Source organism: Nanorana parkeri, unplaced genomic scaffold (assembly GCF_000935625.1).
Source record: "Nanorana parkeri isolate BGI_ZX_2015 unplaced genomic scaffold, ASM93562v1 scaffold2402, whole genome shotgun sequence".
Classification (NCBI taxonomy): domain Eukaryota; kingdom Metazoa; phylum Chordata; class Amphibia; order Anura; family Dicroglossidae; genus Nanorana; species Nanorana parkeri.
In genome coordinates, this window is record NW_017308670.1 from 76,369 (window position 1) to 91,435 (window position 15,067).

At 39.8% G+C, this 15,067-nt stretch overlaps 1 protein-coding gene across 2 annotated transcripts in view; it reads right to left on the minus strand.

Moving 5' to 3' along the window:
* HOMER3 (homer scaffolding protein 3) overlaps nucleotides 1–15,067 on the minus strand; it is a 131,269-nt gene that overhangs the window by 55,475 nt on the left and 60,727 nt on the right. For both annotated transcript variants that reach the window (XM_018573500.1, XM_018573499.1), the window contains 2 exons: nucleotides 5,759–5,915; nucleotides 5,549–5,680 (listed from right to left, as the gene is read on the minus strand). In XM_018573500.1, the coding sequence (XP_018429002.1) occupies nucleotides 5,549–5,680; nucleotides 5,759–5,915 (289 nt within the window). The remainder of the gene's footprint in view (nucleotides 1–5,548; nucleotides 5,681–5,758; nucleotides 5,916–15,067) is intronic.

Below are 15,067 nucleotides of genomic sequence, written 5' to 3' on the forward strand. Positions count from 1 at the left end.
GGGAGGGAGGGAGCTGCGGCTAGCACTATCTTCAGGGATTTCTGTAATATGAGGTCTACCACCGAACTAGGTCTTATTTTCGGGGTAGGTCTTATATTACAGAAACCCCTGAAGATAGTGCTAGGTATTATTTTCGGGGTAGGTCTTACTTTCGGGGAAACACGGTATACTGCAGATATCTGATCTGATGGAGGGACTGTAGATATAGTTCAGTATGTTCAAAGGTTGCAGTTCGTGACTATATACAGCCCACAAATGCTCACATGTACAGTAGCCGCTTCCACACTTGCCAGATTATTAGTCTGTAATAATGTAAACATGGTTTTTTTCTCTTTATTTACTCACTGCAAATAAAGTAACAAAGATGAGGTGTACAGTAGAAAGGAAGAATTTTGAGCCATTCCAGGTTGGTTACTATGTTAGCAGAGCCAAGTTAAGTTTACTCTAATTAATCCTGTCTGTACCGTGCTGGCAGATTTCATCAGTTGTAATTTAGATATGAACACTGTCTGTCCTAACAAAGAGGTAGCGGCATTGTATGTTAATAAGAGCTTAGTCCGTGCCTCTGTTTTCTTTTTTAAACAGCTAATGTCTCCATAAAGAGGACCTGTCAGTGTGCCTTTGCTATTATATAGGGGGAAGCGTGACCCCGTCTTTTATATTTTACCAAAAAATGTAGTAATAATAAATGTTTTATCATTTAATATAGGGGAAACAGTTTTTTTTTAAATTCGGTAATTTTTTCTTAAGTAACAAAATAAAAACCCCAGTGCTGATTAAATACCACTAAAAGAAAGCTTTGTCTCCAAAAAATGGTATAAAATTCATTTCAGTACAGCGTTGCATGACGGAATAAATGTCAGTCAAAGTAACGCAGCGCTGAATACTGAAAAATGGCCTGGCCAGGAAGGGGGCTTAGCACCGCGGACTTCAACTGGTTAAAGCAGCACGGGGGGAGAAAAATATTTGTGACTTTAATATCACTTTAAAGAGGAACTAGACCCACCAATTTAATGTCTTCCAAAACAGTTACTTTTAAGGAGCGCCAACTGTCAATGTTGCCAGTGTGCTTATTTCAGCTCTCAACCAAACTTTCAAGCCCTCAAAAAACTGGTGATATAGCTGATCACATGTGCATCACCAAGGCAACTGCAATCCAAATAGAGGCTAAGATGGCACCTTCCTTGGCTATAAAGGATATGAGGGTGTAATTCTGCTATACAGTAATTAGCCATTCTACAGCAGCTGCTTGAAAACATGCTGACATTGCTTGGCTTTCTAAGAAAGACCTGCATAGTTTGAAACAGAGTGTTATAGGTACAGTATATCCTGTAATCAAAGTGCATCTGTTAAATAAGGACCTTTTCCTAAATAAATGAGTATAATATAAAAATACACTCATAAGCTAAAAAAGCAGCAAATTATTACCATTTTAAAATTATATTATTTTAATTTTACTATTTTACATATTCATTTAGCAACATTTTAAAATGCCAGAGCATATAAAAGGCACCAGTCTATTCAGAAAATGCTCCGATCTATCTAAAGGCACCCATATTAAAGCATACAGTAGCTATGCTTATATTGCTAGCCCTCAGCTTTGTTAAGATCATAACATCTAAGAATGCCCTAACATTGTTGGGAATGTTTGGAGAAATACCCAAAAAGTGCCTTAAGCATGGTTAAAATGAGCTTCAATCAATGTATGTTTAAAAACCATCTAGTGAAGGAATTATATACACTGTATTATACTGCATATGCTATCATTTTCTCATCCCCTGTACAACAGCAATCAACCTGGAAAGTGAGGGCAAGCATGTTATGTCAGGCTTTACTGTATGTATATGAACCTACAGTCTATACGAGTGTGAGTGAGTGAGTAAAAGGATGGCCTTATGAGTCCGCTGCTTTTCCTTTATTTATCCAATCAACAAACTGAAAGTGTATCTAGGTTCTGCAGTAGTGCTGCAGTGGAGATCCAGCTATGGTAGGACTAGCTATTGTACTTGGTAACGATGGCTGAATCACAAGACTTACAAAGGATTACAAGACCTTAAAAAAAACAAAACAAAGGATTACAAACAATTTGGCAGGCAAAACAATAGCCACATACCAGTATTTATTTTAACTGTGTATCAATATGTTTGCTTGGAGTTCACTTTTGAACTATAGTCACAAGGAAGAACCAATATACACTAATAGTGTATGTAACATACTCATCTAATTTGGAAAGCGATCATAGTCAGTTTTTTATAATTCGTGTTATAAGCATACAACAGTGCTTTAATATTTTATGATTTGTATGATAACTGCAGCTTAGTGCACTCAAAAGTGGGTCACTGAATTTCTGCTTTGCATGCATTCAACCTCAATAACACCCCTCTGTAGGGGATATATGTAATACTAAAGAAGTAGATCCCACTACTAACCATATATCTATACATGTCTTCTAATACATTTATCACTATTAATAACCATTCATTTCAGATCAGGAGTGTGCACCCTTTAAAGTAGAACCCAAAATGTGGTATCCCTAGGGTTTTACTGCATATGTGATCTCATTGTGTTAGGTTGTGCTGCAAGGTATGTCTCATAGGAACCGGAACAATGCCACAGTAACATATGGATTCTCAACACAAATGTCCATAGAACCTCAAAGTTTTCCTTGAACAAAGATTTTAGTGATGTAAGATGCATTGGGATTTTTCTTCTCTTGTTCTCTGAAGCTTGCAAGAGGGAGTAGCATGCCTCTGTAACATTTGGAACCCCCAGAGGGGGAGATCTGCAGTCCGCTACACTTTTGCTATTTTATTACCTTTGCTTGAAACCTCTAAACAAGAATACCTTTGGAAAATGGGATTTTATTTTACCACATGGGTCATGAAAGTGGTACTCGCCTGCATTTAGTTCTGCAGTAAAAACTCAGATTTGCTTTTGTGCTAGAGTCGGTTCATTTTTTCTCAAATTTTCCATTTTATATTTTTTACCATTTGCTTTAATATTTGGATCTAATTAGGGATGTCACAGGTTGGCTAGAACTATGAGGCTGAGTGAAAAATCACTCACCTCCATAGTTCTCCTTTAAATGATCCGTAGTACAACTACATGTTATGTGCTATGGATCATTTAACCCATTCATGTTAGCAGGGGAGAATTGTAATTCTATTGCTGCAGACTGCAGTGTACTGGACATGTGTACTGTATACAGGTGAAACTCGAATAATTAGAATATCATGCATAAGTTCATTTATTTCACTAATGCAACTTAAAAGGTGAAACTAATATATGAGATAGACTCATGCAAAGCAAGATAATTCAAGCCGTGATTTGTCATAATTGTGATGATTATGGCTTACAGCTCATGAATGATGCAGCGATCCTGCCCAGTGCCGACTACGAGAGGCCCCGTGTGAGGCAACAGGGATAGGAGTGAAACTGTGAGCGAGGGAAGCTGAGACGGGGCTGGCTGTAAATCTATTGCTATAGTGTACTGGACGTGTGTAATGTATATGTAGTACATATATACAGCACACACCTCCACTACACTCCAGCAATAGATTTACAATTTTCCCCTGCTAACATGAATAGGTTAAATCATGATCCATAGTACATAACATGTAGTTGTACTATGGATCATTTAAAGTCACCTGTCCCTTTTTAAAAAATTATCGGTAATTGGTATCGGCAAGTACATGTGTGGAAGTACTTGTACTTGGTCCTGAAAAAGTGGTATCTGGACATCCCTAGATCTAATGGTAGATGTTCATTTTACTGTACCTGTTCTTTACTATGTTCAGCCTCGTCTTACATACATGAAACTTGGTGCTTACTGCATCTAAACATTATGACATACTGTATGTATCTGGTTCTAAAAATATTTAGACCTATAGCTTAAGCTGGCCATACATTCGCCAATCTTGATAAACTAGCTGAAATCTGATTAGTGGGCTACCCTGTCTACTGCCTCTTGCATGACATCCTTCAACTGAGAGATCAATCTTTTGATCATTGATGGGGGGACTTACTGTACACCCAGCTTTAGAGTTCAGGAAATATCTATTTCAGGCATATCAAACTTAGATAAATCAGTGGTCCACATTGACACACTAACAGGAGTATTCACAAAAGGGTGAAGGGTTTGGAGAAGGCAGGAGAAGTGAACAATCTAGAAAAAAAATGGCGGATTTGGAAACATTCTCCAATTCAGCTCACGTTCCAGTTCAGCTATGTTGTCCTAGATTGTTCACTTCTCCTGACTTCTCCAAACTCTTCAGCATTTACTGACTAACCCTGTAAATAGTCAAGGTGGCCACATTATGTCTTCTGAGGGCTGCACCTACTTAATTTCAGAAAAAATGATGGCACTTTGGAATTTAAGATTATTGCAATAATTGTTTTGCACTGTTTTTAACTGTTTTGGGAGACTTTAAATTGGTGAGTAAAGTTCCACTTTAACCTCCCTGGCGGTATTCCCCAGTGCGGCTCGGGGGTTAATTTTCAGTACCAAGAGCGGTAACCCCGAGCCACACTCAGGATTGCGCAAAAGTGTCCAGTGTAAGCCCCACCACCCCAATCTGCTATAATTACATATATTTATCAAACTATTTTACTTCAATTTTGTCCCTAGAGCTTTGTCCAGTGCCCTGCCTGCACTTTTACTGTACTCTATTGACTGTGGTACGGATCAGGCAGCGCCCCCAGAATTCCCATTTTCTGGACCATTTTTTTAAATTATTATATTATAATTTTTTATAATTATTATTTATTATATTATAATTATTTATTATATTATAATTATTTATAATTGTTTATTATATTATAATTTATTATTTTGTTTTTCAAATGTTATCATACCCAGGATGTCTACTGGACTCTTGTTTGGACAGATTTAGTGAGTTATTCCTAAGATTTACTAAGAATTACAGGCCTACAATATAAAACAACAAATTGCCATGAAAAACAATGTACCGCTTTGGCATGCTAAAATCCCGCATAATCAGACCGCCAGGGAGGTTAAAAGATAAGTAAAGCCAAAGCTTTGTTTATAAGCTTTACTGCTCTTTTGGGTCACAGGAGTACATTTACTAATATACTCCTGTGATCCAAAGTCAGCATCTAGTTGGCTAATGTCAGCCATTAGCTGACAGTGCAGTGCTGTGCCACAGTCAGGAAGGATCGCAACAAAACTGCTGTCAGTGTAGAGCTGGCGTATGACAGCTGCAGTGTCCCATGCCAGCTACAAGCAGCGGGGAGAGTATGGTTTGCTCTTCCTGTCTTTAAATCACTGAGGGCCGGAGAGAAGGAGTAAGAGGGTTGCATGCAGGTCCATAAAATACCAGTTTGACATGCCTGATCTAGATGATCGTAATTATAGTGTCCATAGCCTTTGTTGTTTGTTCATGCTTATACACAAGAAACGTTTCATTTCTATCAAGTACTTAGTGAAGCCACAATGTACTAGGACCCATTCCAAATCAATTCAGCATATGCTACATTAAACCTTCCCCATCAGATATATAGGTATTCAGGCACATAAGTCTAATTTTACCTGGCTTAGATTCTGTTCAGAAGCAAAGCCTAGACCATATACTGTGTTGGCTCGACTGTCAGCCCATTGTCCAAACTTCTGTGAGGTTTTAGTGAAGGTCATGTTTGGAGTAATGGTACTGTTGATGATGGCCTGCACAAATAAAATAAGTAATTAGAAGATGTTTCTTTATGCTTTAATGCTTTTTGAATACAATGCATTGTGACTCACCTTGTTGCCCCCCACACTGATGATACGATACACATTTCTTGTGGCATCATAGAAGTAGGACACAGTGGCAGCATGTTTGCTGGCTGGAATCCAATTCTTTTTGGTAACTGGGTCTATCTGAAAAACGTGAGCTCGGGTGCTAAATATGGGTTGTTCCCTGTGAAGAAGAGACGATTACTGATCAGTGATGGTTAAACTGTATGATTACTATGGTAGAGAACACTATTAATTCCCCAAATCAAAATTTTGGACAAATATTACAACACAGAACAGCAAAATGATAATTTTTGCATACAACATTTTTCATTTTATTAATTCATTTTCTTTATAATATTAAACCTCAGTACCTATGTAAACTCAGAAGTATCCCTTCTGACAAATGGTAAATATTAAAATTTACTTGTAGAACAAGAAAAACTATTGTAACATGGGATGCTATTTCTGTGTGATTATTCTGTAAATAACAGTACAGCAAATTGATGTAAATATTGCTCACTGCGGAAAATTTACCTTCTAAAAGCCTACTTAAAGTGGACCTTGAACTAACAATTCAAAGTCTCCTTACTTACCAAGAATCCAAAACTACTGCATTACAATTAAATGTAAAAAAAGTTGGTTAAAAAATAATTAGTTAATATACTGACCCTGGTTCCCACCACTGGCATGTAAGGGAGGGTGACATCATCCTTCCAGCTGAGTAGCCCCAATCTCGCAAGCAGATGCTCCTACGGTACACCATGCTGGAGCATTATCCCGTGAGAGCTATGCTGATGTCACCCTGATGTATGGAAGCTGGAGGTAAGGTACATATAGCACAGTGAACAAGTCATCCCTCTGTTCACTCTGCTATTTCCCTTGGTCACATGTTCCCTGTCAGCACATGTGCCTGTACCCCGGCGTAATTGCCAGCTCTTCCTTGGTCAGTCTGTTTGCTGCTTTACAGGCGATTACAGGAGGCTAATATTAAGACTGGTTACTTGGTACAATAAAATATACATTTCCTGGACGTTCAATGAATGCACCTCTGCATTAGTTGGTGTTTTACATATGACCAAAATTGTAAGCAAGACACTTGAAGACATTCCTATTAGAGGGGGGAAAAGGAATAGCTTGGTCTGTACCTAATTTCACAAAATAATGCATTATATTCAAAATGGAGAATTTCTAGTATTGTTCAAGATTTAAGAAAATAAATTTCTACTTGATAAAGCATTCTTCTAGACCCGTTAAACTTGACAATAAAACTTTTTTTTTTTCTATTAAAACTGCACTTAATAAAATATTTCCTTTAATATTTGTTCAATTTGAGCTCTAACATACAGGATGCCACAGCAAGCCAGTATCTTCCGCTGGGCAATTACCATTGTGAAATAGCATTCTGATTTCAGTGGTATTCCGCACTATTATTTCAAAAGAGCACATCTGCATGCTGGGTTTTCAGCCAGAGTGGTAAATGTGTTATCGCACTGCTGGGAGATCTAGCAGTGACATTTAAATTATGAATAGTTGTAAAGTAAATTGCAATAAAAGAGATATAATGCCTATATTGATTTGTAAGTGCACCGTATCCTGAACTGAGCACTATTAAAAAAAAATGTAGACAAAGAGGTGAAAGCTTGGCAATGGCAAGAAAAAAATAGAGTGCAATAAAGTCATGCGAGACCAGAGAATGACATACTTAATATTTGTTCCTGAGATGGCTATATATGAACACATAATATTCCCCTAATGGAAACAATTTAAAATTAACCTTTCTTTTAAAAAGGTATAAACCCATCAATGCACCATGAAAATCACCCTGGTATGCAAATACTGACTTTACTTCCCAAAGTCGTAGCTTGCCTGCCCCATGGAGGCTAGCTATCTATTACTGAGTCGGTCTATCATCCTTAATCACCACCAAAGGGTGGTGGGGCTTACATTAAAGAAGAACTACTCCAGGAAATGTAAAAATTAGCCCTTGCAAGTGAAGCTACCCCTGCACTGCAAGGGTTAACTGTTTGTTTTGGTCTAGGTGCTAAAATACAGAAAAAATACTCACCTGATCCTCGGTCCTGCAGCAATCAGTGCTTATCATTCTCCCCCTCCACCCTAGTGTTGGCATGTCCCTCTGCGTTCTCACATCTAATGCAGCTTACGACATTCTCACGTCACCGATCCTTAGACCGCTGGAACCTGGGGGCAAAGAGGCTATGGGGATGAGTCTAGCAGCCAAGTGGGACCGAGGATCAAGTGAGTTTATTTCTTTTAGTTTAGTCCCCAAACAAACAAAGGACCAAAACAAGGAAATAACCCTTGCTGTGTAGGGGTAGCCACCCTGCAAGAGTTAATTTTTACATTTCCTAGAGTTCTTCTTTAAAGCGGAACTTGACGCCCAATTTATCTGTTTCCTAAAATAGCTACTTTTAAGGCATGCCAACTGTTAAGGTTGCCCTTGTGCTTATATCAGCTCTGAACCAAACCTTTAAGCCCGCAAAGGACCGGTGTCATAGCTAGTCACATGTGCAGCATCATGGCAACTGCAATCCAAAAAGAGGCTAAGATGTCACCTTTCTTGGCTGTAAAGGATAGGAGGATTTAGTTCTGCTTTAAAAGGTGTATGTGCTATCCCTAAGGATTCCCAATTTACATTACTAATGCTGGTGCACATACGTAGTGGAAATGCTATTTTTAGGTCAATAGCTTTGCCCCGGTTCTACTTTATGGGGTTGTGTATGACCAGTCACATTATTGGGGGGGGGGGGCATTGGGAAAATCCAAAGACTTGATGGACCCAAAATTGATTGTCTCCTGACATCAGGTATAACAGGTCACAACTGGGGGAGGGGTCATTATCTAACCACAAGTACTTTCGGGGCCACGTTGGGTCCCCGTCATCAGGCTCCGAAAGTACTTGTGATTTTGAATGATATATTGAATCTACTTTTGGAGTGCTGGTGACATCTTTTGGTATTACTACTTGACTACACGGTGCCTCCGTGGTCGCTACAAGCACCCTATTACAGACATCATCTCCTAGGAGATCCGGTAAGGAGTGCAGGAAGATACACACAATTATCTAACCACAGGTACCACGGAAACTGTAAAGCTTGTTTAATTTTTATCTGTAGTTCCTCTAACATTTTCTCATATAAAAATGAGGGGGTGGCATTTTTTAATGCTGCATTTTGATTGAATGATACAACTAAAAATTTTGCTTGGCCATAATAGGTCACACATATTCCTGATCAGCTGCTACTGGTTAGATTCAAAGAAGCACATGATCTCTGCCTTACTTCTGTGAGCACAATGCAGTCATTGACATGTTTGATTACATTCAAATGTAATCAAACATCTGCAAGGTAAAATGCTATTGCATTGGAACCTTGCTTGTAGATCAGTTTTATGAATGGGAAAGTGAATGGGAAAGTCGTTCTGGCGTGGAAAAGAGATAAAAGCATTTTTAAATAGTTTTTATTCTAACGTTTTTTCTGTTTTATTAACATTAAAGACTCTGACAAATACTTTCGCAGCAATTTCTGCTATGGGTATATCACATAAATCATGCAAACAGATAAGAAACCTTGGCATGTATACTATATATGTTTTAATTTACTTTTGATAAAATGCCTTTTTCATCATGATAACTGTGTTGCTGCCCTCTTTGCGCTCTTTTACCACCATGGAAATTAATGTTGTATGCCTGCCTACATTTAATTTTAAAGTCACTCTCGGATTTCTAAAAAAAACAAAAAAACTCTCAAAAAGAAGCCCTAAAGGACAACTCTACCTCTAGTACAAGTTGTCCTTTAAGATCTGCCCCCCACCCCCTTCCTGATTACAGCTCACCTGTAGATATACCCTACTCTGGTAGATCCCTAGTGGGCTAATTTCAGCTGCCCCTTTTGCCTTTATTGTTAATGCAGTCCTGACAAGCATAAAAGGTGCCCATACACAAATCCCGCGATCGTACGATAATCGTGCAGTATATGGAAGGCGTGCGACCGTTTCTACTGTATGGTTGCACGACTTTTGTATTTCGAGCATGTTGGAAAACCAGCCGAGAATCGTACGATTTTCGGCTGGTTTTTAGCATGATCGAGAGATAACTGCCGAACGGGCCGGTGTGCGCACGCGCACACTGCCCGTTCAGCATTGCAGTCATCGGAAGTCGCAAGTACGATCTGCCTGTCCAAGATAGGCAGATCGTACGTTTTTTTAATTACTTTACAACCCTCGCAAGAAAAAGTCATGCGAGGGTTGTAAAGTGTATGGCCACCTTTGTGCCTGATTTATGAACACTGTTGCGCACCACAACTCATCCAATTCATTGGGGTTGATTAATTAAAGGCAAAAAGACTGTTTACTTTGCAAGAGAAATTCCATATTGCAAAGGAATTTCACCTTAGCTTAGGGAATACGTTTTGATACTCTGCTGACTTCCATCAACCAATCACATGCAAGAAAAATATCTATTTTTTTAATTTTCCTGCACATGATTAAGTATTCTTTGCATAGTGAATTTTCACTACATTCCCTAAGCAAGTGAAATTTATCTTGCAAAGTGAACCGCTTATTTGCCTTTTGTAAAGGTGTCCATATACCTTACGATTATCGTGCGATAATCGCGGGAAATTCCGCGATCGTACGATAATCGCAAGCTGTATGGAAGGCGTGCGACCTCTGCTACTGTAAGGTCGCACTACTTTTTGTCTTAAGAACATGTTCGAAAACCCGCCGAGAATCGTACGATTGTCGGCGGGTTTGTGGTGTGCTCGTAAGACAAATGCCGAACGGGACGGTGTGCGCAAGCGCATAATGCCCGTTCATAATTGCAGTCATCGGAAGCCCACTGCGGGAAAATGAGGTGCAGTGGGATATGACGGGGTACAATGTGTAAACTGTCATATTTCCATGACATAATTATACCTTATGGCTATGCTGATCTATGGGAGCACTTCTATAATATGTTGAAATCATACTAACAAAATTTGCAGTCAAGAAACTGCAAAAAATTAATTTGGATCAATGAAATACAGCACGAGATAAAACACTCCAATACAGTCTAAGCTAAAGTGCTGTTTAGTTAGATGAATACAGTAGGACGGAAGTCATTATTTTTCTCCCAGAAGAATCAAAAGGAAGGATGGATTGATTAAAAAGCATTCTGTTAAAGGAGCATATTGTTTTACTAATTACTTACTTCCTAATTAATAGGCAGTTTCTTTCCCAAAGGATGGGGTGAGCGGTGCAAGCATTAAGATTTTTACTGTGTGCTTCATGTGACCCAGATGAAATGACAGCTGATTAATCTGACCCAAACCAAAGCTTCCCTTAATTGAGTCTTGGGGAATTGTTAATCATGGCCAGGTCATAAAGTGATAATGCCTTTTGGCTGAGGAAAATATATATTTGCATAAAAATAGAAGCTGTGATATTTGACCGTTTTACACATTCACAAAAAAGTCATTCTTATCAGTTGATATGTTGTTCTTGGGCTAGCACCCGGCAGACTGAAAGTGAAAAGGAATAGAAATGCAAAGGTATGAGAAGAGTTTTAGTCTATGCAATGGCTTTGCATACTTTGTAATGATTTGATTTCCTCACCTTATTGCTGGGCATATCATGTGTGGGAAGGGATAGCACTCTGCAGGATGGTTAAAGCTTATGCTGGCTATACACAGCAATTTTCTGGCAATTTCAGCCACTTTCAATCAGCTTTCTATTGCCAAAATAATGGATCAACACAATTAAGAGACACTGTGAAGGCTGCAGTGCACATCTATAAATATAAATTCAACACCACACATCTAAAAATATAAATACATGACCACACGCCTATTAAATAAATGGTGAGGTGTCACGAAAAGATACAGTAGTATGTTGGTGGATTGTCAAATACACAAAACACATGTGTGTGTAGTTTTTAGTTTTGGTCAGAGTAGGTGAAGGCTAAGAACCTTTCATTGTTGTGTATGAAATACCCAAACATTTTAGACATACCTCCCAAATATCTGAGTTGAGAAAGATGGACACCTTTTTAGCAAAGAGTAATGTAGTTAAATGACACACCCCTGCCACATACTCCCCCTTATGTGGCCCAAGAAAAATTAATATGTAACCATTGATTAGAAAAACCCACGAGTGCTGTTTTTTACCACGTTTTACCTTTTATACTAGTTTTTTAAAATAACAATTGCAATAACATTTGCATATCATGTGTAGTCCCCATTACCTTTTGTGAGGTGACTACTAGAAATTTAGTGATTGCCAGAGCTGTAGACAGCCTGGCTGGATAATAGTTGGCATTTATCTGGTTAATTCCAGGTGTCTGGCATTAACTGTACCTACCTGGGTGGAGTGTGACTACTGTAGTGTGGGACAGCCAAAGAGGGGCACTGTGAGTGTATGTACAGTTCAGCAGCCAATCACTGGGTCTCTCTCAATCAGTGTTGCATGCTGGTATAGGGTACATATACTGGAGGGAATTGCCATATGCTCAGTCTAGTCTTGTGCCAGCCATGGATTAGTACAGGGCTGGGTGCTGTCCAGCTTTCCCTCCAGGCTAGACCTGAGGCCTGGAGGTGGGCAAATGCTGGAGTGCGGGAAGTGTTTCCCTGGGCCTCAAGTATGGAGGAGGCCTGTGCTGTTGTCAGAGAAGGAGAACCAGGGAATATGATGGCTCCTGGAGGTGCCTGGACCTCAGGAGCAAGTCTGGTGTCCCTCCTGCCTACGATCTGTACTCATCCGCTACTCACATTCCTATTCGATGTGCTACAAATGGATCTACACTGAGAAGCTAAAAAGAATCTGGTGAGTCTGCAGTCTATGTCGGTACTACCCAGGATGTCTAGGGTCCCCATACCCTCTGTCTCCAGTGTGAAGATGTTAATAAATGTTCTTTAGCATTATACTTCTGGAGTGGATATCAGCTTTTTGGGCACCAGAAGAGGGCGGTTAATTGCTAATGGGGCAGCTGAACACCAAAACCCCTAGACAACTAGTGATGACCCGGGTTATTCTGGCGGCTCCTTCGGGGGTGATGGCTACACAAGTATAAGTTATTTATATGTCCTGACATGGGTTTACGCTTTCAGCTTCTTCAAGGCATCTGAATGGTAATACCAATATTAGCTATAGTTTATAATCTTATTTTATGTCTAATAATTTTTAATAGTACATTGTTATCTGGTCTGCACTGTCTGAGCTCTTTGTCCACCTACAGAGGCTGGGACTTCATGGAGAGAAAGATCCTGTAGGTGGCATAACTGAAATGGTGTCATGGAATAGCTGGGTTGTATTGCATTGCCTATGAATCTTGAGCATGGAGGGCAAAGTGACACTGCCTTTGTAAAGAGCTCCCCCACCCTAGTTGTACTAACCATACCAGCACTACCTCGATTCTTCTGCCTTCACTGCAGGTGGCACAAAAATACAAGACATCAACTGGCATCGGACTCTATGGAAAGCTATGGAAAGCCAGCTGCAACATTTGGATGGCCAGGTCAGAATTTGATGTAAACAACATGAAAGCATGGATCCATCCTGCCTCGTATCAATGGTTCAGGCTGGTGGTGGTGGTGGTGTAATGGTGTGGGAGATATTTTCTTAGCACACTTTGGGCCCCTGATGCTATCATGTCAATGTTGACTAAAATCTCTAAAGAAGGTTTCCAACACCCTGTTGAATCAATGCCACGAAGAATGAAGGCAGTTCTGAAGGCAAAAGGGGGTCCAACCCAGTACTAGCAAGGTGTACCTAATAAAGTGGCCGGTGAGTGTAAATATACATAGTCAAAATACAAAGTTTCATGTATCAGAAACTGTACTCACTATAAAAAAAAAAATGTTGTCATCATGCTTTTCTTTGCTACAGTTAATGTCAGTATGTATTTAGAAAGAAAAGTAGTGATTTTAAGGCATATTTATAAGGCTCCGTTCACAGTTTTGCATGCACGCAATATTGCACGTCGCATGCAAAACTGCATCGCATGACGCAATGTTAGATGCACTGTGATGCCATTATTTCTTAATGGCACCCCAACACATGCAGCCATCGCATGTGCATTGTTATCGCACTACATCACATGGTAACTTGTTACCATGTAAAGTAGTGCAAAGTGATTAGAAAAAAGTTGCTTGCACTTCTTTCAGCACAATGTAGCCGCAGTAGGAGCCCATTCAAAAATAGACCGCCCTACTGCAGCACACCACAACGCACCTTGCAGCACCTCTGCACATCGCAGAGGTGTAAACGGGGGCTAAAGCAGTGAATGTGGTATTTGCCAGACTAAATCAACCATTGTAATTTAAATCTGCACCAGTAAGATACACCTGTAGTGAATGTTTGGTGAATATCACTTTCACTTATTCATAAATATACCCCTTTATTCAGCACACATTAAAAAAATATTTTTACATTCTAAGGACAACTACAATAATCTGTGAAAAAGCCGCTAATAAGAGAGACTGTCACTTTGTCTATTTAGAGAAAAGAGGACGTGACATCACTGATCCCTCTAGGTTCCCAAACCAGGTATTTTGGGGGCGGTTGCGATGGAGAAAAGAGTGGTGAGGAATTGCTGGAGAGTTGAGGATCACAGGCACTGTCACTTTGCCCTAAATAGTTCAGGTTAAGGGCCAAAACCCACTTTTGCAACTGGGTGGGTTGGGGTAACACGTGTATCAATGCACATGTTAATGTAGAGCACCTTATTGCACGTTACCTGCATTAGCATATTGTGGTGCTATTCATTTTAAAATGGCAACCAGATGCACTAAGCCAGGGATGGCTAAACTGCGGCCCTCCAGCTGTGGTGGAACTACGAATCTCATGAGTCTTTGCAAGATTTTTTTACAGCCACAGACATGCCTCCCGGAGAGAGATTTTTCATGGGATTTGTTGTTTCACTACAGCTGGAGGGCCGGAGTTGGCCATCCCTGCACTAAGCAAATGCAGCTCCAATGCAGATGCATTGCAATACACCACAATGCATGCTATTACTCTGCAGCATTTTTCAAACGCAGGGTTGTTGTGGTGTGCTGCGTCCCAGAAAAATGCTGCATGACGATTCCTGTGCATTGGCAGCCTATTCAAAATGACACTCAAAAACATTTTCCTACTATATGTACACAATCATATCCATGCACTCAAAGTGCAGGTTAAACAACCCAATCATATCTAAAAATATTTACTAAGCTCGCTATCTATAATAAAATTGCATAGCTCATTCAACCAGCGAAACTGTGGGTACATTCATTCTCAGGGATCCCAATCTGAAAAAAGTCATTTCAGGGAGGTGCCCTCTGCCCTCCCTAGCCCCCCCCCCCC